General features: G+C 62.6%; 1 protein-coding gene across 1 annotated transcript; it reads left to right on the top strand.

Moving 5' to 3' along the window:
• The first annotated feature begins 6,860 nt into the window (after positions 1 to 6,860).
• MXD4 (MAX dimerization protein 4) lies at positions 6,861 to 21,553 on the top strand. Its single transcript, XM_004038337.5, has 6 exons — positions 6,861 to 7,075; positions 7,168 to 7,267; positions 10,947 to 10,976; positions 16,470 to 16,584; positions 17,746 to 17,908; positions 18,287 to 21,553. Exons 1-6 carry the CDS (start codon positions 7,012 to 7,014, stop codon positions 18,442 to 18,444), a joined length of 630 nt encoding a protein of 209 aa, XP_004038385.4. The 5' UTR covers positions 6,861 to 7,011; the 3' UTR covers positions 18,445 to 21,553.
• Positions 21,554 to 22,598: the final 1,045 nt, after the last annotated feature.

Below are 22,598 nucleotides of genomic sequence, written 5' to 3'. Positions count from 1 at the left end.
GCGGACAGCTGTGCTGCACGAAGCTGCGCCACATCCCCTGGCTCCTCACAGGCACCCACGGTGGCCGCCTTCCAGGCTAAGGCAAGGGGGTCCTCCTCGTCCACCAGGTCAGCAGTGGCAGAGGGAGCAGAGACCAAGAAGGGTCTTCCCCTCAGAGGTCTGGATGTGGCCTGTGTCCCCAGCAGCCCTCCAGACCAGCTTTGGCCTGCCTTGTGCAGGGGGGAGGGGAGAGGGCAGCCCCTCTAAGAGCTGCCCTGCAGGAAAGCCTGGGGTCGCAGGATCCCCCCAGAAAGGGTGACCAACTGTCTTGTTCCCCCAGGAATGAGAGGTTTTCTGGGCTGCGGGACTTTCCATACTAAAGGCAGGACATGTGGTCACCACCCACCCACGGGGCTATTCCCACCCCAAGGGCAGAGTCAGGACCTGGGGATGAGAGGGGCTGGGCCAAGGCAGAACCAGCTCTGGAAGGCTCTAGAAGGGATGGCCTGTCGCCCACCCACAGGTGGGGCTGGGGACCGCAGTCTCTGGGTTGGGGGCAGGAGAGTGCCGTGGGGTCTGGTTGTGGGGTCAGCCCCTGTGAGCCTCAGTTTCTCCACCATCACCATCATTGCTGTTGTTTCCTGAGCAGGGCTGTCTCCTCTCCTCACACAGCCCCTCGAGGGAGCAGCATCCCCGTGTCGTAGGTGGGGAAACTGAGGCTCAAGGAGGTCTGTGACAGAACTGGGTTGTGCGTATCTAGGAGGGTCTCCAAGAGGCAGACACAGAAGTTCCTGTGACGGGAGGGGCTCCAGGAAGCACTGGCCGTGGCCGATGGTGCCTGGATGGTGTCTGGAGGCCATTTCCAGGGAAGGCTGCTGCGGAGGCAGGGGCGTCCCCACCCGAGCACCCGGGTTCCTGGTCCCAGCAGCTGCAGAAAGGCTGGGGCTGCCTGGGCCAGGCCTCCCTGCGCTGCCCGGGCTATGCACAGGACTGGGAGGATCCCCCAAGCTCGCTGTGTCCAAGGGGCTCAGGAGGAAGCCTGGGGCAGAGAGACCATTGCCATACCTGATCTTGGGGAGGGGGGACGAGGTGGGGGAGAAGGGAGAAGCCCCACCCTGTCCTGCCCTGCCCCCTGCAGGCTGAGGCGTCTCCCGAGGCCCTCACCCACCTGCACTGTGGCGGGTCCTCTGTGGCTCACCTGTACAGCGGCCCTTCCTCAGGCAGCAAGCTCCCCACCCACACTGGCTGTGCTGGTTCCTGGGCTGATGGGGATAAGGAGGCTGTAAGCAAAGGGGCAGGCGGCTCTGGGGAGGCCTGGGGCGAGAATGCAGGGAGGCTCAGAAGTGGTGGGCGTCCTTGCTGGGCCAGGGAGCTGGTCTGAGGCAGGGACCGTCCCCTCCTATCCTGCGGCCCAGGCCCGGCCCCACCCCCCACCGCAGCCCTTGCTTATCTTCAGGAGTCCTGGTGTTGCCCCTAATGGCCACCAAGGCCCGCCCAACTCCACTGCCTCCTCGAAGCAGTGCAACTTGAGGTGTTGGGGTCTCCCCACCGTGGCCAGGCACCCTAAGTCTGGACAGAGACCCCAGCGCAGCCTGACCCAGTAGCCAGGCCCTAGTCCTCAGGGTCCTACACCTGGGAGGAAGATCCAGAGAGGCCCTGGCTGGTACAGCAATGACCAAGGGCAGGACAGACCATGCCCCCAGTGGTCCTGGTTGGAGCTGGATGCCTGTACCACCAGGGCTAGGCGGGGAGCTGGCAGAACCCTGGGGAGGCAGCTTTGTGGCATCTGTGCACTGATGCCTCCCTCCACCAGCACCCAGCCCCTGCTCTTCCCACCCTCTGGACTCTGCAGTGGGAGCTCAGGGGAGGCAGGCAGGCCTCAAAGTGCCCGCCCACACTACCCCCATGCCCCAGAGTCCTGGAGGTGCTCCCAGGCCCCATAGACCCACCTCCTCCAGGAAGCCTTCCCAGATAGCAGCACCCCTACCATTCATGAGAGGAGAACCTGCTCTTCTACCCCAGGCCTCAGGGAAGAAAGGGGGTCCCGGAACAGCAGCAGGACCAGGCAGGGCCTGTCCAGCTTCAGAGGTCCTGGCCCTCCGAGTTTTAAAGGCCGCCCCCAGACGCCACAGCAAGTGCCTTGAGTCTGCAGCCACAGCCTCTTTCATAAACTTGTTTTTCTCTTGTAAAAGTGTTTGAAGGGAAAATTTCCTCTTCTGCCTTTGGACATTTTGGGCCATAGGAAATTCATTTAACTTATAGTTGTCTGAGTTGTCTGGGGGTTTTCTGCATGCTGGGAAAACCTTTTAAAGTGAGAAAAAAAATCTACCCCACCAATTGTTCACAAATAGAATTATCTGATTTTAAATTTAAAAATAACACTGACATTATGTTTGGTTATATAAACATTTAATTACATCTCCATGCATTTTGATTGTGCCGTCTTCTTTTTGTATTCTGGAGACCGTGTTTTCCTGAGTGTCAAACTTTTTGGAAGGCCCCCAAGAGGCCTGGCCTGGTGCCTGTGGCTGGCCAGCCGGGCAGCCAAAGCTCCACCCAGGTTCTGAGTGAGACTCTGCTACTGACCGGCTGAGACTGGGCAGGCCCTGTCTCTCCTAAGCCCTGTCTCTCTGTGGGCAGGGCTGAGGGGTTGGAGGCTCTCGCTGATTTGGAGCTGATGTTCACATTCCTGGCACTTCCTGGGCACCCCTTAGTGCCCAGCCCGCTGCTGTGCAGGGCTTTGCGTGCATCCTTCATGACACACCCCAACCACCCAAGAGGCAAGTACTGTCACCCCCGATTTTACAGCCCAGGAAACAGGCCCAGGGAAGTTGACAGGACTAGAATCCAGGGTGGCTTCAAGGAGAGGCACCATAGGGACTCCCCCTGGTGCCGGCACACAACCAGGCCTCTCGGTGCAGGGGAGCCAAGGCCTCGGGGGACTGGGCGCGTGCTGAGCTGGTCACAGCTCTCCAGCCCTGACCCGGGCCACCCCACAGACCTAGAACCCGCCACCCCTCAGGGCTGTGGAGATGGGGACTGCGCTGCAGGATTCTGACGGAGTGGAGGCAGGGCAGCCTCCCGCCCCAAATGCTGGTGCAGGGGACCTGGGGGCTGCAGGCAGCCCACCCAGTGACAGGAGGCCCAAGGTGGGAGGGGCAGGGTGTCAGTGGCCAAGTTTGGGGGATCAGGGCCTGGTCAGCCTGGAAGTGCGGGAAAGAGGCTCTGCAGCTGCCGGGGCCTCACCAACCTTCCCTCCCTGGGTGTGTGAGGGGTGCTCCCTGAGGCTCTGCCGAGACTCAGACACCCCGAGAAGTCATGTGTGTTGGTGGCCATGAGGAGTTTGTGGATCCTGAGTCCAGTGAAAGGAAGTTGGGGCCCAGTGGGCACAGAAAGGCCAGGAAGCTGTCTTCTGGAGGTCTCTTTGGGGCCGGCCTTAGATACTCTCACAGATCCTGGGGGTGGGGAGTCAGCCCAGTAGCCTTTCCCAAGCCAAACCAGGAATCCTTTATTCCTATTCCGTCCTCCATATGTCCCAAGAGGCAGCACTGCCAGCCCCGTTCACAGCCAGGGAAGCCGAGGCTGTGGCAGCTGGGGCAAGATAACTCAGGAAATCCAGGCAGCGGAAGACAAGCCTGCCGTGGCCTTCCACCCAAAACCGGGGAAGCCCTTCTGCATGCAGGCCCTGTCCCTTCCCTGGGAGCCCCTGCCTGGGGTGGGCTGGGGAGGGCCGTCGTGAGGGAAAGGAGACAGAGGGCGAACAACCCAGGGAGAATGTAAGGCTGGGTGGGGCTCAGAGGATGGGGCAGGAATGAGATGCACCCTGGGGGTCCCGGAGTGGCATAGAGAGGTCCTCCCAGAGTAGGGTGGGGGGACTGGGCTCCCCAGGGAAGGAGGCTGGAGATGTCTGCCCCCTCCCTCCTAGCTTTCATTGGTGCCCATTGGACAGGTCCTGGCTCTGGGGAACGGCAGGGCAGGGCTGGGCAGGAGCCTCCCGCGGTAGCTTGTGCCCATGGAAAGCTCCCCGGAGATGCCACACCCTGCGGGGGACCTGCCCTACAGAAGGGGACATGGCCCATGCCCTGCAGGGCTTGGGTCCAACTGGCTGACCTGAGCCACGTCCTCCCTACTCCTCAACCGCCCCTGAGACTCCATGGGCACTGGTGCCTGCCGGCACTGACCCAAGATGCCTCTGCCCATCTTGGGAAGGACAAGTTGAGACCCGTGGGTGTAGAGACCCTGCCAACCGCAGGTGGGACCAGTGCCCCTATCCCCCAGAGGCTCCAGACCTCTCCTGGCAGGGCTCCAGGCCCACCTGCAGCCATCTGGGCCAGGCCAACATCACCTCCAGGCCTCTCCTGGCTGCTCCCTCCCCTTCCCTCTCCTCCTGCCATTGCTGGCCGATGCCTCCAGTACCTCCCTCCCTGGGTGCAGCTCAGCCCTCAGTCATCCATCGCCTCCTGCAGCTTCTCCCAACCCCCAACTCCTTCCTGCTCCCCCAGGCAGTGGTGCCCACACTACCAGGCAAGGTTGAGCCCAGGGACACCAGGGAAGTGCTTGGTCCTCAGTGTGGTGGGGAGGTGAGGGTGATTCCATAAATGGCCTAAATTGAGGCTAAAAATCTCTTAGACTGGGGCAGCATGCAGATGCCTCCCCATAGACACACCTGCGCACCTGTGCTGCCCACTGCCACACAGAACAAACCTCTTGGCCCATGGCAGGAAGGGGGCGTGCACTATGCCCAGCAGGTGCACTTGTACTAGGCCAGGTGTCCGCTTTAGCTGTCCGCAGCAACTCACCCGGCGGCCAAAGCAGGGATGGGGCAACTTTGCAAAATGCTCATCCCCAAGTGGAGAGCTGGGTCCCCAGAGCCCAAACACACCCTGCTCCTCCCCAGACTTGGGCACCTTTCTTTACCATGCACAGCTCTGAGCAGCCATGCAGACTAACCTGGAGGGCCTCGGTGCTGAGTTCTTGTGAGGGGCTCTGCCTTGGGCCCTGGCGTCACTGTGGGGCAGGAACAGGAAGGGCCCCTGCTAACATCAAGGGGGTTGTTTCAATGTCCATACAGGGCTGTCTCATAGCAGTGTCCAAGTTCCCCACTGGGTCCTGCAGGGCTCTGTGGGAACACACATTATTCTGAAGCCCACACCACAGGCTTACACCCAGCAGGACCAGCCAGGCCAGGAGGCTCTGGCCTCTGCATTCCTATAGCCCTGAGACGTGTGTGGCAGCACTAATCTCCATTCTGCTGAGATTTCTGGGAGACCCTAGCAAATCCCTGAGCCTCTAGTCCCATGTCCTGATCTGCAAGCCGGGCATGCAAAACACAGGGAGATGCACACGAAGCTTTCACAGGCGTCCTGGTGCTGAGGTTTTGCATTTTTTGTTCAGTTTCGTTGGCAGCAGCAGCCCGTGTCCCACTGAGTACTTCTGGAGGGGTCCAGCCACCTTATGCCTCCACACACTCCAGCCTGCGGGGCCTGGCCCTTGGCACATCCAGGCCACCAACCTCAAAAATCAAATCAGTGAGATGGGTTGCGCGACGTGGCTCACACCTGTAATCCCAGAACTTTGGGAGGCCGAGGCGGGCGGATCACGAGGTCAGGAGATTCAGACCATCCATGGTGAAACCCCATCTCTACTAAAAATACAAAAATTAGCTGGGCGTGGTGGCACCCGCCTGTAGTCCCAGCTACTTGGGAGGCTGAGGCAGGGGAATCGCTTGAACCCGGGAGGCGGAGGTTGCAGTGAACTGACATCACGCCACTGCATTCCAGCCTGGGCAACAGAGCCGTCTCAAAAAAAAAAAAAAAAAAAAAAAAAAAAAAATCTGCGAGAGGGTGGGGGGTGCCGAGGCCAGTCTGGGGCTGCCTGTCCTGCCACCTCCCGGGCCAGCCTTAGGGTCAGGGGTCACTAGGGCGACCCGCCAGCCGGGATTTGATGAAGGGTTCACTCCCGTCCCCACTTAGGGCGTCCTCGGCCAGAGGTGGCCAGCGCCTGCCTTTAGGAACGTCCCTGCCCCTCAGGCCAGACACAGAGCATGCAGCCCCCGACTCCGGGGAGCCTCTCGACTCTGGCCGCACGTCTGTGTCCCTTCCCCAGACCTGGGTCCTCCCTCAGCTCCGGCGTCCACTGGGCGATCTGAGGAGCCCGCCCGCTCTGGGCCTGTTTCCCCACTGACACCCTCAGAGACGCCTGGCTCTTAGGATCAGAGCGTCTGCGTCCCTCTCCGAAGTCCTGGCCCTTCCCGGGGCCACTCTGCGCCCGGCGGGGAGGGGAGTCGTTCACGGCCCCAAGCAAGACCCCCCGGGCAGAGCGCGAGGCCTCGTCCCCCCACGCAGCCACTGCTTTCGTCGCGCTCAGACCCGGCGGCCCGGCCCGGCCCGGCCCGGCCCGGCGCACGCCCCGGAGCGCCCTGCTTCGCCCTCGTAGCCGAGACGCTCCTGCGTCCTAACGGGCCCCCACGCCGGCGGGCGGTCCCCGCGCGCTGCGCTTCCTCTCGGCAACGCGTCCGGCCGCGGCGCCCTCATTGGCCGCGCGCCCCGCCACCGGCCATTGGCTCGCAGTGCCTGTTTTACATAGGCCGCCCTGGCCAATCGGCGCGCGGCGCCTACTTAACATGCACGGCGGCCGCCAGTCAGCTAGCGCGGGGGCCGGGCCACCACGTGCTGTTGCTAAGCTCGGGCTTCTAAATTGTTACTAGCGCGGCCGGCCTATCCCAGCCCAGCTCTGCATCTGTCAACATTCTCGGCCCGGCCCGAGGCGCTCGACCCGTCCCCATTGGCCCCAGCCCGGCCCGGCGCCCGCCCCCGGAGCGCGAACGCCGCCTCCCATTGGCTCTGCGGGCCGCCGCTCTCCCTTATGTGTCAATTTGAGGGCCTGAGGCGGAGGGTGGCGGCCGAGCGCCGGAGTCCGCGGAGTCTGGAAGTGCAGCGACCGGGCGCGCGGGGCGGGCGGCGAGCGGAGCCGGCCGGAGCGGGCCGGGCAGCGGCCGCCGCCGTCCCGGGGCGGACGGGCGCGGGCGGGAGGATGGAGCTGAACTCCCTGCTGATCCTGCTGGAGGCGGCCGAGTACCTGGAGCGCAGGGATCGAGGTAGCGCTCGCACCCCATTGTGCGCCCGCGGCGGTGGGCGGGCGGCGGGGCCGGGCCGGGCGGGGGCCGCTGACCGCGCCGTGTGTCCGCAGAGGCCGAGCACGGCTACGCCTCGGTGCTGCCCTTCGACGGCGACTTCGCCAGGGAGAAAACAAAGGCGGCCGGCCTAGTGCGCAAGGCCCCGAACAACAGGTACCGCCCCCCGCTCCCGACCCCGCCCGGCCCGGTCCGAACCCCCGCCCCCGCCCGGAGCGTGCTCCCCGGGCCCCGATTCCCGGCCCGCGGCCCTCAGCGCCGCCGCCGCGCGCCCCGGCGGCCAGCCTGGAGGAGGAGGCGCGCAGGCCGCGGCCGCAGCCCCGCCCGGCCGGCCCCGCCCTCGCCGTCGCCATCTTCCCGCGGCCGCGCCTCCCGGGCCGCTCGCGTAAACAGTGCCACGCGTACAGCGCCCGCCGCCGGGGTCCGCTCCCGCGCCCGCTCCCCGCCCCCGAGTTGTTCTGGACTTTTCCAGGCGGTAGAAAAGTTGTCAGCGGGCGCTGGCCGGTGCCCCGTGGGTCTGGGGAAACAGGCTCAGCCAGGGTCTGCGGGGGGCTGCCGGCCCTAACCCCTTCTCTCCGCGGGTGGGTGGGCGGCCTCCTTTCGACTGGCTCTGCCAGCCGAACTCTGCTGCTCGGCCACCTTCCCCCGCGCCCAGGAGCCTAGACAGAGAAGCGAGTGGAGGCGCTGTCCTGGGCCCTCACTCCTCCCAGGGTGCCCACCGCTTCTGCCCAGCCTCCTGACACAGCGAAACTCCAGCCACCAGTATGGGGGTCCTCTTTTTTAAGACAGAGGCCTTTTAAGGGGGCGGGAGGAGGGGGCAGGCTGCAGGGCAGGGGCCCCATGAAGTCGTTACTACGGGTGCCAGCTGCGCCCTCCATACCTTGACCTCGTGTTCGGGCAGCAGAAGCCCTGAAGCTGGGGTGCGTGCAGGTCCCCCGCGTGGGGAGTGGGGACCCTGGGCCGGGGCTCCCCGGGGATTTCCACCCTCCTGGCTGCTGTGAGGACCATAGCACACCTGGTCCTGTCTGGGCCCACCTTGGCCCAGCCCTTCTGTGTGAGCAGGCTGGGAGCTGCGTTTGTAGGGGGCTTCAGAGCCCCAGGGCATGGCTCATTCCTGTGGTCTACCTGTTCTAGGGAATCAGAAAGGCTGGTGTAGGGACCCATTTTTGTGGCATCCTGAGCCAGGCGAGGAATTGGTTGAGTCTCCAGCTGCCCTGGCTGGGACCTGTCCCTGAGTCCCAGCCCCTGGTCCCCTACTGGGGACAGTTTGGGGAAGGACAGGAGTGTGACGAAGGAACCATTGCCTCAGGCCTCCTCAGTGAGCAAGCCCGGCCCCTGCTGCCGCTTCTCACCAAACCAAGTCCCTGACCTGTGGAGAACTCTGGGGCGTGAGCCGGGGCTCCCCCAGCATGGAGAACCCAAAGCTGACAACCAGTGTCCTGGCCAAGGCTGCCCGAACACTGCCTCTATGCTGAGCGTTTCACACATGCAGCCCAGGCTCAGAGAGGCGATGTGATTTTTATCTCTATGGCCAAGGAAACTGAGGCAAGGAGAGGTTTGGTTACTTGCCTGCCACTCACCCACCTCTGATGACGCCTGTTCCTGAGATGGTGTCCTAGCTGTCCACATTCTGCTGGGACAGAGACCACGGGGTCACTGGTCAGGGAGACAGAGGGCTCCCCAGCTCTGGTGCATCTCCTCTGGCTCCTCTGGGCCGAGCCCCGCTTCCCCGGGGCCTGAGGCAGCCCAGGGCTGGCGGCTTGGCCCCTTCCTCGGGTGGGCAGCACTGCCCTGGAGGTTTCCTCAGCCAGCCCAGACAAGTAGCTGGGCGGAGCAGGGGGCCAGAGGGTCTCCGAGCCCCTGACTTGTCCCCACCTGTGAGGCTTCCAGGCTCTGCCAAGGTGAGGGAGGGGACATGGCACAGTGAGGCTGGGGCAAGGGTAGGGAGTGGGGCCGGAGGACAGTGTCAGGGTTGAGGGAGGCGGCAGAGCACTGGGGCCAGCCTGCAGGGGGGTCCATTCTGTGGGAAGTGTGCTTGTCTCCTGGGGTCACGGGAATGCGGTGAACGCACTTGGCCCGGCCTCAGCGGGGACAGGTCCCACCTCTCCTGAGGGATAGAGTGCTCCTGGGACCCATGTTGCAAACATCCCCCTCAATGGACCCCAAGGGTCTCTGGGCCCAGGAGGAGCTGCAGGAGGGGCCCTGGCTGCTGGAGGAGGGCCCCCTGCCTCCAGGGTGGGGTCCAGCCCCACGCCACCCTTCAAGGGGTAGGCAGGTAGGCTTTTATGTTGAAGGGCACCTGCTGACCCCGACCTCCCTCTTGACTACAGACCCATGTGGCCAGGCTGCAGTTTGGGCTGAGGACAGAGAGTACGGCTCATTCCTGCGGCCTGCCTATTCTGGGGAAGCAGAAACGCTGGCGTAGGGGCCTATCTCTGTGAGGCCAGTGAGGAGCATATGGCTGTGACCTCTGCTGGCCCTGGCCGTGATTCGGAGGCTCCTTGTCCAGCCCATGTGACCAACAGGCCCTCCCGGACCCTGAGACCTCGGTCTGGAGGCTCTGCTGAGGCTACACAAGGAGGCCCAGGGCCTGTTGGTGCAGCGGGTGGGAGGGGCAGGCCCTTGGCCTGAGTGGTTGGGACAGGAGACGCCAGATCCCAAGTTCCTGAAGCAGGCAGTGGTCAGTAAGAAGCTTCAGGAAGGAGCCAGGTCCTGAGGGCAGGGAGAGGCCTCAGGGCTGGGTCTGGAGGTGCCCCGAGGCGGTCTGAGCTCTCTGCCCACCTGTGCAGCGGCATCCTGGGAGGCCCGGGAGCCCTGGCTGGCCTGTGTGGTCCTGCCTGGACAGGGAAGGTGGCCTGGAGCTGGGAGCGAGGTCCCCCTGCCTCGTTATCCTCCAGGCACAAGCTGTGGCACACCCTATGGTGCTGGGAATTGTGTGCCCGCGTCTGAATGGACAACACAGGTGAGCAGCAGGTGGGGCCACTGTCCCCAGAGAAGCTGAGCCCGGGCCTCCAGGGCAGCCCATCCTGCTAGCACACAGCCCCTGAGGGAAGTGGGAGGGCTGGCCTCAGTGTCCCCCTGTGCCTACTGGCCTGGGAAGCATCCACATCTCAGAAGCCCCCTCATGGGCTGACCTGGCTGACGCTGCTGTGTCCCTGGTCCCCATTGGTAAGGTGGGCTGTGGTCATGCAGGTGTGTGAGCCCAAGAGAGTGGTGGTGTCAGGACAGGACCACCTGTGTCCTGAGGGCCTGGTCTCTGGGCTCCATCTCCACCTGCTGTTTGTCCCGGGTGCTAGGCTGCTTTGGCTCCAAGGACACAGCTGGCCTCAAGGATTGGGGAGCAGGGAAGGCAGGTGGCTGGTGGGGGTCAGCGCCAGGACCTGCTGCTGCTCGCTGGGCCTCCCCCATCCCTCTGGAAGGGGGCCTAGGTCCTCCTGTCAGCCAGATTCACCACGGGCCTTGCTAGGTGGGCTGGTGGCCCTGGGCGCCCTGGACCTGCCTGCAGCTCTGGGCCTCCCTGTAAGCAAGGCTGGCCCCTGCTGCTGCTTCTCACCAAACCAAGTCCCTGACCCGTGGAGAGCTCCAGGGCGTGAGCTGGGGCTCCCCCAGCACGGAGTACCCAAAGCTGACAACCAGCACCCACCCTTAGCATATGGTTCCCCCCACCCTGGGTGGGCAGCTGCTCACCTGCCCCAGGCCTCACTGCTCTGGGCCATTCCAGGACCCAGACACAGCCAGCCACTCTCTGCAGGTCCTGGCCCCCTAGGAGGGCACTGCTCTCTGTGCCCTGGTGGTCAGGCAGCAGAGTGAGCTGTCTTTCTGTCTTTCTAAACAGGTCTTCACACAACGAGCTAGAAAAGCACAGGTAAGTGACCCCCCAGTCCCCCACATGAGCCCGACACCTGGCCCACCCTTTTACTGAGGGTGTGTGGTGCGCTGAGCCTGCCCCTGTCCCGGGCATGGCCAGCTGTGCTGCCAGGTTGTGTCCTTGTCTTGGGAATGGTCAGACTTGGAGGAGAAGGCTGAGGTCTGTTTCGGGCACTCTGTGCTAGAGGCAGGAGATGGCAGGAGGCCTAGGCCCTGCTTTCCGGAGCTCATCCAGGTGGGGGTCAGAGACGTGGAGCAGGGCCCCTTGTGCTGTGTGACAGTCAGGGCCTTTGGCTTTCAGGACAGTGGTCTCCAATCAGGAGGGTTCGGCTCTCTGCCCTGTGCATTCTGGGGTCTGCCTTCCGAGAAGCCGTGCTAGAGTCTTGTCCGAGGGGCAGATGGAGGGCAGCCAGTCCCTGGCCGCCTGGGAAGCTCCAGCCCAGGGCAGGATTCAGGCGAGCTCTTGAGTAAAGCTGCGGGGTGTTCATTCCTCCTGGTGACAGCCGGAGGCAGCTAGGGCTGCAGGCTCAGCTCTGCTGGTGGGGATGAGGTGCAGGTGAGCTCAGGGGCCTAGGGGCTGGCAGCGGGAGCCCTGGGTGAGTGCAGCGGGAGCCCTGGGTGAGTGCAGCGGGAGCCCTGGGTGAGTGCAGAGGCAGCCCTAGAGGCAGGAGCCCCCATGCCAGGACCAGGAAGAGTCCCCTGAGGGATGCTGCTCCTTCGCTCTCTCCTGACTTGTGATCCTGTCTGTGAAATGGGTCAGCTCTTTCCTCCATTCCTAGTGGGGCAGGTCTGCGTGCTGGTTGAGCCCCCCACAGTCCCCTCTAGAAAGATTTGGTGCTCGGTCAGTTCTCCGCCTCCCCACCATGTCTACCCCCACAGCAGCACCAACTTCCGTTCTCCTGGGATTCAGGCCGCTGGCTGGGGCGGGCAGCTGGGCAGGGACAGAACGCAGTGTTCTCTGAGGAACTGCACTTCCTGGACAGGTCATGTGTGTTTCGGGGGGTTCCCTAGAGGCCACAGAGGTGGGGGCAGGTACAGGGCCCAAGAGAACCAGGCAGGCCTGGAGTTGTTCCAGGCCTAAGGAGACCAGCCTAGCCTTGACCAGGACCCAGGAGCCGGGGTAGGCACGTGAGGGTGTTCAGGGAAGGCTTCCTGGAGGCGGTCCCTGGGAGGACAGCCCCCCAATGGGGACAGACTAAGGGGCAGTGACATTGGGGGAGGGTGGGTGGCAAGGGCGTGGCAGCCCTTGGGGAGGACAGGGGACCCCTGCAGCTGCCCTTTGACCTGGCTTTGCCCTCTGTCCTCTCCTCCCAGAGGCTGCATTTAGCCAGGGCCTCATGGGGCCTTCTTGAGACACAGAGGAGGGGTATGTGGGTAGCCAGGGTGTCTCTGTGGACTCCCCCACCCCAGTGCAGGGGGTCTCTGTCTCTGGCTGGCCAAGAGGCAGATGTGGACAGCCCCAAGCACCTACAGGCCTGGAGCTTGGGGCCCTGGATCACAGCCTACCTGATGCCAGCTGCTCTTGGCTGCAGGAAGGGCTGTGTGCTGTCTTGAGAAAGGAAGGAAGCCCCTGGCTGGGCCACCCAGCCATCCCTGGGAGGCAGGCCCTGGACATCGCTTTGCCCGGAGGTGTCCCCTTACTGGGGACTGGGCAGGGCCTGTGGGACTTCCCCTGTTGGTGCTCTGAGCCAAGCCTGCCCAGCCCTGCTCCTCCTCCCTTTGTAGAGAGGCAGCTCCAGCAGGTCTGAGGCCGTTGCCAACCCCAGGGTCCTGGGGACCGTGGAGGCCTCGCCTTCTTGGCTGCTGACCTCGCTGGCCCCACTCCAGGCTCTGGTCTTAGTGTGTTTTGGGGGAAGGTCCCAGCCTTTCCTGGCCCTTGATAGCCCCTGAATGGCAGGAGCCATCCCAAAGGCCAGTCCAGAGTCCTCAGCTGAGTCTCTGCCCCACATTCCCCCAGGCATGTCCAGGAGGTCCCCAGGAGCCCCCTGCAGCCCAGCCTCATGTGCTGGTGCAGCCTCACACGGCTTTCACATACCTCGGGAAGTTCTGTTGGCAACATCTAGAAAACGCAGGCAGAGGGAGTGGGAGGCACGCTTGCTCCTGGGCCACCCCCAGCTCCCCGGCAGCAGCAGCCAGGCTCTCTGGTTGGCTGGGATGCTGGCATGGAGCCATGCCCTCTCGGTGCCCTGGGTCCCCCTCTGGGCATGGGGGTTTTTGGGGGAGCTGGGAAGTGCTGCGTCAGAGGTGGGGCTGCTGTCGATACCAGCCCAGCGTGCTAGTCCTGCAGGCGGGTTCTGCCTCCTGAATCCACACAGGGTTCCTTCAGGAAGTGGAGGTTTTAAAAGCCCTTTGGATGCCCAGGGACAGCCGTGGGGTGCTGGCAGGGTGCCCAGGGCACTGCAGCGGCTTCAGGAGGGGAGGGCTCAGCAGGAGCCCAGTGCAGCCCCGGGCCGAGGGGCTTCATGGCTCAGAGGGGTGGGTGGGGATCTTCCTGGGGTCCCACAACCAGCCACTGGTAGAGTTGGCTCCAGGCCACTGCCGCTCTCCAGGGCAGGAATTTCTGTGGCCTCCAGCCCTGGCGCCCACACTCCTGGGCCAGGTGGACCTGTTACTGGGTTTTGGACAGTGCGTGTGTGTGGTCAGATGGCTTCTGTTTGTCTCTCGAGAAAGGTGTTCCGTGATTTCTAAAGCGGTCTGTTCACGGACCTCCCCTGCACCCCACCCCAGAGACCGCATCCCAGGCATTCGGAGGCTGAGCCACATCCTCCACTGCTCCCCGCGGGCACTAACATTGCCGATGAGACTTGGATAAGGAGGGGACCTTGTTCTCCATTTCCTCACTTGATCTTTCACCCGACACCACGTACGTAAGTCCTGTCCGCCTGCGTCAGGGCACACTCCTCCACCTCCTCATCCCTGATGACTGCACAGGACACTTGGCTGTGCCACCGGCGTTCTTTGTGATGACCCTCTGGTTTACACAGGGACTTCCGGACAGTCCTGCGATGTGCCTTGGTGAGCGCAGACCTTTGCGGATCTGGGGGGATAGTTTTGTAGGACCAAGGCCCTAGAAGTAGAGATGCTGGTTGGCGGTCAGTGATAACTGTACCGATGGCCCTTCAGACCTGTGTCCCCTTTTGCTCTCCCACCAGCAAACCATCAACGACCCCTCGAATTGGCTGGCGCAGGAGCCATCCCTTCTCATGTCAGCCCGTCGGAGGGTGCAAGTCGTACCTCCTTGTTTGTGTGTGCATTTCCTGGCTCGGGTGAGATGGAGCCAGGCGTTAGGTTAGGTTGGCCCTCGTGTCCTGCAGCCTGTTTGTGTCCTTCGCCCGTTGTGACATCGAGGCATTCTGCTTTTAATTTTTGATGTGTATGAGCTCAAAATACCACAAATACTAACCATTTGTCTTTTATATGTATTGCAAAGATTTTTCTACTTGTTCTTTGTCTCTCAGCTGTGTTTTTCTTTCTTGTGCAAACGTGTCTTTCTCTGATTGTCACAGCAATGTCTGTGTGTGTGTTTTTTTTTAAGCATAGAAAACCTGGAAAATACAGAAAAGCACAAAGCTAAAGAAATAAAATTGCCGGGTGCATCGCCTGGAGACGCACGCTCCCTGTGCCTTGTTTGATTCTGTCGTCTCTTGTGTGCGTCTGCTCTTTTATTTTTTAAACAAAATTGGGTCACTTGTCACCTATGTGGTTCCGGATTCTAATTTTTCACTTAACATTCATGATGTGCATGTGTAACACACTAAAATGATAATGAGGTTGTTTTGGGGTGGTGGAATTCGGGGGTACTTTTAATTTCTTTTCCTTTTTGTTGATTTGCATTTTTAAATTGTTCTACAGAGGTCATGTAGTGCTGATGTCATTACATGGTGGGATGGAAAGCCATTTGCTAGAGTGGACCAGGGAAGGAGACCCCTGGCAACGTCCCCACTTGCAAACCTAGTCCCGGTGGTGGCTGCAGTACAGTGGCGACGTGCCTCGGGAAAGGACCCCTCCCTGAGCAGAGAGAGCACGCTTTGGCCTCTTGCCTACACAGTTCCTGGGGTGGGGGGCGGCAGGGCGCTCACTCCTGTTGGAGGTGGGGAGGCTGAGCTTCCAGGCACTGGGGTAGTGACAGAGCGGCAGCCTGGGACCCCTTTCCCTGCACCTGTGCATGGGAGACAGCGTGGGAGACATTGAGGATCTTGGCCCTGTTCAGGCCACCTCCAGGCAGACCTCCCGACTGGTGGGGCTGTTACCGCTGCACCCAGCAGCCCCCTCCTTCCTCAGGCTCCTCCTCTGTCCAGAGGAAATGGCTGTCTCTGCCGACGTTACTCCCAGGGGGACAAGATTTGCTGGGCTTGGGAACGGCAGGAGCAGACATGCCAAGGCTGGGGTGCTCAGTGTTGGCACCACGTGGGGAAAGTCACATGTGTAGGCATCAGCTGTGGCAGGGCAGTTGGGCGGCAGGTTTTCAAAAGACAAAAAATATTCCTACCCCTTCACCTGGTCATTCCGCTCGTAAATATTTACCCAAATCAAAGTGTCCTATATTTGGAAGCAGCCTCTGCGGCCTGCACGGGATGGGTGAGTCCGTGGTTGAACATGGCAGTGACAAAACCTCCGGGTGCCCTGCACTGCCAGGCAGGTGCACGTGGGCCTGGCCAGGGTCCCAGGCCAAGTTGACGCCTCTGGGTGAGCTGGGCTCCCCGCACCCCGTGAGCTCCACCAGCCTCCCCCGCAGACAAGCAGGCCAGCAGGGAAGGCGGTGTTTCCACAGGGGCAGGCCTAGGATGAAGCCAGGGCCCCTCTCCTGAGGTGCCCGATGAATGTGTCCTGGAGGATTGTGGCATGTGAGCAAGTACCCTTGAGTGTGAACAAGCAAGCAAGCACCACTGAATGTCATGGCTCCAGTTTTGTGGAAAGTGGATTCATCTGTGGATACGGGGACAGAATCTGGAATGAGGCAGTTTCCAAAGGGATATGAAACTTGGGTTGGAAGGGCCTGGTCCCTGGCCCTCCCTTGACCTAGGTTGATCATGTTTCCATGGTCACAAAAGTGACAGAGAGCACGTTGTGCACGATGAGGTAGAGAGACGTGAATCTTGTCTGGGTCCCTCCAGATCTCAGTGCAGCCTGAAAGGCACCCTCGCCTCACCCCACCCCTCCCTGCATGTGGACTCCAGGGTGGGGATGGGGGATGGGGGATCGCAGGGGGGCGAGCTGGGGCTCCTAGGAAATGCCTGGCAATGACCCGCTGAGGCTTTGCAGGCCATGGTGAGCTGGGCGCTTCTGCCAGGTGTCTGGGGGCTGTGGGTATTGGGCTCCTCCTGGGGATGGGGGGCGGGGGTTCCCAGCCAGGCCAGGAAGGGATCCTCAGAGAGGGACCCTCAGCACATGTGCAGCAGTGGGTGGTGGGGGTGGGTCTGTGCAGGGCCCTGGAAACTGCCTGCTGCCCTCCCCCACCCCAGCCTGATGGTTCTGTCTCTGGCTCTTTCAGACGAGCCAAACTCAGGCTGTACCTTGAGCAGCTCAAGCAACTGGTGCCTCTAGGCCCCGACAGCACCCGCCACACCACGCTGAGCCTCCTGAAGCGGGCCAAGGTGCACATCAAGGTGAGTGGGCCTTGCTCTCCACCCTGCCCTGTCTGGCTGCCTCAGTGTCCCCGCACGCCCTGGGGGTGTGCTCACAGGGGACCCTGGGCAGCCTTTGGATCAGAGGGCCTGAAGATGGGTGGGGAGCCATCTGGCGGGTGTGTGTCGGGGGTCTGGTGGGTTTTGCCAGGGTGGAGGAGCAGCAACAGGAGCTGCCAAGGGGTCGAGGCTGTTCCGTGGCTTGTGTCGGGTTTGTTAGGTGCTGATGGCATAAGAAGCCGCATCGCAGCATAGGCTGGGATGGAGAGGAGGAGGTCGGGGGACAGATTGCTCTCTGGGGCACTGGGCTGTGAAGAGGCAGCTGCTGGAAGGAGAGAGGGGGCCAGGGTTTCCTGGGTGCCATCAGAAGGCAGACTAAAAGTAGGCAGCCTGATGGGGGTGCCAGGGTGGGGTTGGGGCAGCGGGAGCTGGCAGTGGGTCTGGGCTCAGAGAGACATTCCCTGGGGCAACCCCCCAAAGGACTTTTGACAGCCCTGTTGGTTTGGGGGCCTTGTGACATTTGGACCAACCAGGGAAAATCTCTGTCTGCTCTGAGGGCCTCTTCTGCCTGCATAGGCATGGTCACCTTCAGGCTGGGGTGTCAGGAGCTTTGAGAGGGGCACAACCAGAGCCCTGGGGGCCCTCACAGAGCAAGCAGTGTCTCAGTGGGGCCCACAGGAAGGTTTAGAGAGGGCAGGGCACAGGTGTTGCAGGGACAGGCATGGCATAGGCCACAGCCCCATGGGGGCGGGCAGGGCTGGGAGTGTGTGAGGAGACCCGCTGTAAGCAGGACTGTCCTGGAGACGGTGCCAGCCAAAGATTGGGTAGCACTGACCCGCTACCACACACGGCTCAGCTTGGCCAAGGCTGCCTGGTGGCTGTGGGTATTAGAGCTGAGCCGTAGACAGAAACCGCAGGGCTGGGAGGTGGCATCTGACTGTGACCGCCTGGCTGGGACAGGGAGGGACCCACCTCAGGCTGTGGGGCCGGCGGAGACTGGGCACCCTGTGGCTTGTAGCCTTGGCTAGGTCTTGTCAGGGATGGGGAACCTCCCGGGCCCAGGCCTGGGTGCCCCAGTGCCTGGCCAGGGGGATGGGGGGACTCCTCTTCCCGCTGTGAGCTCACAGCCCCCCTTGCCCCCAGAAACTGGAGGAGCAAGACCGCCGGGCACTGAGCATCAAGGAGCAGCTGCAGCAGGAGCATCGTTTCCTGAAGCGGCGCCTGGAGCAGCTGTCGGTGCAGAGCGTGGAGCGCGTGCGCACAGATAGCACGGGCTCTGCTGTCTCCACGGACGACTCAGAGCAAGGTGGGGCGTGGGGCGTGGGGCAGCCTCACCTGGGCCTCTGGGTGTGCAGTGGTGCAGCTCCCTGGGTGGAGAGGAGGTGCCTGGTGTTGGGGCTGGGGAGAACCCTCCCAGCTCCCTGCTGCACTGGGGTGTGTGTTTGTCACTGAGTGCAGAAGGGACTGGACAGGGAGGGTGGGATGCAGAGGCCGTGTGGCCCGCTGAGGACTGGTGCTTCTGAGGCTGGGTTCTTAGACCCCTCCTGGCGTCTGCTGCCCCAGGGCCCAGACAGCGCCCTCTGCACTTCTGCTCCTCTGCCTAGAGCTTCTGCTTCCAGAAAAGGGAGAAATGGGCTGGCACCCTCAGAGTGGCCTGACCCCATCCCCACTCTATTCTCCCTAGAAGTGGACATAGAGGGCATGGAGTTTGGCCCTGGTGAGCTGGACAGTGTTGGCAGCAGCAGTGACGCGGACGACCACTACAGCCTGCAGAGTGGCACCGGCAGCGACAGTGGCTTCGGGCCCCACTGCCGGCGGCTGGGCCGCCCCGCCCTCTCGTAGGCCCGTGCCCTCTGCTCCTTGGCCTGCCTGCCCGCCAGCCACGCGTGTCAGCCCTCCAGTTCTCCTTCAGTTGACGCCAGCCTCTCCACAGGCCCACTGCTGTGCCATTCTGGAAGCTCCAGCTGCCGCTGGGCTGCCTGGCACTGCCCGCTTGCCGGTCAGGGCCTGCCGAGCTGCCTGCCCCTTCCAGCTGGGCAGAGTCCCCTGCAAGGAGGCAGGGCCCAGCTTCCACATCCGGAGCCCTGGTCAGCATAGCCGCCCACGGTCTGTTCTCAGATTCCTAATCATTCCAGAAGTATTAAACGTCATTGCTGCAAACCTCGGCAGGTGCCGTGTGAGGGGCTTAATGACCACCACAGGGAGCTCAGACCCCAACCCTGGATCCCAGGAGAAAGGAGTGGACCGAGGAAGGAAGGAAGGCAAGGCTGTCTGTCCATCCGTCCGTCTGTCCACCTACCTGTCAGTCCACGTAGGCTCCTGGCGTGGACAAGGGGTCTGTGAAGGGCGGGAACTGGGTGAGCACCTGGGGCAGGTGGGTGGTTAAGGTCCTTCCCGCTTCACAGGTGTCAGAACCTAGGGCTGGGCTCTCGGGGCCAGCCAGGCCAGCCCAGCCCACACCGAGCTGGGCAGCGTCTGCTCTGGTAGGACTGTCAGACGCACACGCGCACGCACCTAGACACATGCACTCATGTACATGCTCACACATGCAGACACACCTGGGCATCCCGAGGTCACATGTTCTGGGGATGATGGCCTTCAGGGGTCATCTGGCAAACAGCCCCTGGGCTGTGCCTGGATCCCCCTCCAGCTCCCGCTCACCCACGCCCACCCAATAGTCCTGCCTGTCTGCACAGGAGAGGGGCTTCTCTTCCTGGCTGGGGCTGGGGTGAACTGGAGGCTGGTTAAGTTGCAGCCGCTGGGTCCTCGGGGCTTACTCATCTCCCTTTTTTAAACAAAAAGTAAAATGCTGCACTGCCCAGCAGCCCGGTTAGGGCTCCTGGAGCCACCTTAGGAAAGGGCTTCTCATGAGCTCTGCTGCGGCAGCCTCAGCTGGCAGAGAGGCTTTCCCAGAAAAAAAAAAAAGAAACATTTTTAAAAAGAAGAAAGCCTAAAGACTCTCGGCCTAGGGACGTCCGTGTGTGCCGCCTCTGTTTCCTGTACCAGATTTTTGTACTCTATTTTCCTAGCTGTTGTTGCGTCCTTGTTTGCTGAGGGGTGGGAGCCACCCAGCGTCTCAGGGACCTGTCCCTCCGTCACGTCGTCAAAGTGTGCCTTGTGTCTTGTGTCTGGCCTTGCCCTTCCCACCAGCATGTCCCTCGTGGCTCAGGGTGCCCCAGGCCTGCCCAGCTAGTGCTGTCCTCCCATCTCCTGTGGGCAGCCCCTCCCGGCAGCCAGGGCTTCCTGGAGGCGATGCAGCCAGGCCCCTGTGGGTGGCACGGAGGGGCTGTGACCTGGTCCCTCGTGTTGCCCTCCCCAGTGGCTGGCAGGGGCCTGCTTGCTCACTAGAGAGATGGATTCTCGCCTGTCACCTGACTCGAGCCCCCTGCTTCCTGGCCTAGGCGAGGGTTCCAGGTTTCAGACGCTGGCAGCCAATGAAGACTGTGCTCACTGGGTGGCGCAGGCCTGGCACCAGGAGGCTTGCACCCGCCTTTCCTTCCTGACGTCCTCTGTCCTTGGGGCTGGCCCATAGCAGTGCCTGCCGTGCCTCTGGTACATCTGTAGCCAATTCCCATATCATGGGGAAAATTCGTGTCTATTTTCAGTTGTACGCATAGACGCCCCAGGATGGGGGGCCCGCTGTGGCGGAAAGGGGTCCCTGGAAACAACTCTGGCACAGAACCTGCCCTGCAGGCTGTAGGGGGCATGGTGCCTGGAGCTGAGGGGCATCCGAACGCGTTGCGGGTGGTTGTGAGGAAGCCTGTCTGCATCTCCTTCCGGCCCCACTGGGGTCCAGGGGTGCCCAGAAAGGAGCTTCCCCTGCCTGCCTGAGTCTGTCCCCCCAGGCTTCATTTCAAGCACCGTGGCACCTCCGAGCAAGGCGGGCCATGTGTAAAAGCTTGCTTCCCCAGCCAGCACTGCAGGGCCCTGAGGTGGTCGTGTCCCTGCCCTCAATTCTTGAAGCACCAGCTCCCTGCCCCACCCTCCAGTGCCTGGGGCAGCCGGGGGCTTCTGCTGTCATCTCTGACCAGCAGAATCCACCCGGTGACCAGTGGTGGCCCCTCAGCCCACCCTCCTGGCAGCTCAGCCTGTGGCTCTTGAGGCCGTGGTTCCCACGTGGACTGGGAGGCAGTCTCACAGCCACCCGGGGTGCTGTTCAGCTGCCCCTCCCTGCCATCAGCAGGTGGGTGAGGGGTTGCCCACTGGGTGGGGGCCTGTGCTGGGAGTCACCACATGCTCCAACCTCCCACTGCTCCCTGTCAGGGGCCCAGGCTGCCATCACTGGAGGCTGCAGGAACCAAGAGGCCATCACCGTGTCTATAGAGAGCAGACAGAAGCAGAACAGAGCCCGGGGCTCCTGAGCCTCTGCGTGTGCCCTCCCAGCCCACACCGGTGCTCTCGGCCACTGAGCACCCAGACTCAGGCTTGGGTTCCCCAGCCTTATTGGAAGGCAGCTCCCACATACCAGGATAACCCCCGCAAAGCACATAGCAGATCCCCGCCATCCTCGCAGAGTGGGAGAGGCCGCAGCAAGGCTTTGCCTCTGCAGACCCCATCTTAGTGGTACAGTGCTTGGGCCTGTGTCCCCAGGTGGTGGAACCCTGTACCGGTCTGTGGCCCTAGGGGCCCCGCTCTGCTGTCTGCCCCGGCCCATGCCGTCCGCTGGGCGAGGCAGGCTCCCCCGTGCCCTGCCTCCCTCTGTCAGGGAACCTGGGACCCCCTCCCCACTGCCTGCACAGAGGACCCTGACCCTCGGCCAGCAGGGTGGCCCCAGGTCCATGTTGGGTACTAGGGCAGGTTCCGTGCCAGAGTCGGGGGCCACATGAGGGCCTGGTGCCGGTGAGGGGGGTGTGCGCTAGAGGGGGAAAGGGGCTCCCGGCCACCTGTCCACCGTGTGGGCCGTGCTGTGTCCTTATGTCATTGTAATATAAATACAGATTTTTATATCTCACCCTGCTGGCTCCGGCTCTTTCTGTGATTGTCACTGTCAGCGTGCTTCGTGCCCTGCCCTCGGCCTCCAAACAGAAAGCCTGGCCCAATGGCACCACGCCATGTGGCCTTCGGGCCGTGGCCCTCATTGCCCTACCACAGCCGCTTTCCTGGGAGGCCTGACGGAGCACGGCACCCCGTGCTGCCAACCACACCGGGCCCGCCGTCACAGCTGCCTCTCTGGATGCTGTGGTGCCTGGAGCTGGGTGAAGGCGGGGTTGAGGTGGGCGCCCCCACGGGCCTGTTGGCCAACTGGATGCTCTTGTTGCTCTTGTCCCAGAGGCACTGGGACTTTGCCTCTGGCCCTTGTGCTGGGGCCCTGCTGGTCGAGGACAGCCCGCCCCCTGGGGTGCTCCGTGCCAGCCAGGAGCCCTCTGCACAGAGGCTGCTGGCTCTCAGAGCTGCACTGTGAGAATCGCTCTGTACCTGTTCCCGGAACTACCTGGGCACGGCTTCTGCTTCCTGTCATGGGGACCTGCTGTGCTGAGGTGAAGCGAGATGGTATAGCCAGCTGTCCCCTTGTGCTGGTGGTGACCATGGAGACACAGGCTCCTGTTGTGCCCATCACGGGGTGGTTGTGAGGCGATGAGACTTCACGCAGTGGGGAGAAGAGGCCTTGCCTTGTTCTCACCCAAGCAAGCCGGGCTGGCTGCCCGCTCCCCCACAGGGAGGCCTTTTGGAGGGAACCCCCTTGGAAGCAGAGACCTCTGATCTGCCGAGGGCCGGGGTTGGTGGGGGTGTGGGCCCAGCTACCCTGGTGCAAAGGGAGGAGTCCTGGGGGCCCCAGCAGTGGGCAGCTGAGAGAGGACATGCCTGCCTTGAGTGCTGGAGAATTGATGGAGCTGGGTGGTCATACAGGGGCTCCTGAGTGTGAGGTCGCCACACTGTGCACACGGCAGCTATGCACTGGAGGTGGCCCAGTGGGACCCGCCAGCAGGTTGTGGGGTGGCCATGGAGGGTAACTGCCGGGGGCCTCAGGGAGGAATCTGAGCTCCCCCAACCCCCAG

This window comes from Gorilla gorilla, chromosome 3 (genome assembly GCF_029281585.2).
Source record: "Gorilla gorilla gorilla isolate KB3781 chromosome 3, NHGRI_mGorGor1-v2.1_pri, whole genome shotgun sequence".
Classification (NCBI taxonomy): Eukaryota; Metazoa; Chordata; class Mammalia; order Primates; family Hominidae; genus Gorilla; species Gorilla gorilla.
This window is presented reverse-complemented; position numbering and strand designations above follow the sequence as displayed.

Excerpts from the sequence above, each read along its gene's own strand:
- MXD4 (XM_004038337.5), top strand. The coding sequence starts at position 7,012 with ATGGAGCTGAACTCCCTGCTGATCCTGCTGGAGGCGGCCGAGTACCTG. Across the intron at positions 7,076-7,167 it reads CCTGGAGCGCAGGGATCGAG|AGGCCGAGCACGGCTACGCC; the intron begins GTAGCGCTCGCA and ends GTGTGTCCGCAG. Across the intron at positions 10,977-16,469 it reads AACGAGCTAGAAAAGCACAG|ACGAGCCAAACTCAGGCTGT; the intron begins GTAAGTGACCCC and ends TGGCTCTTTCAG.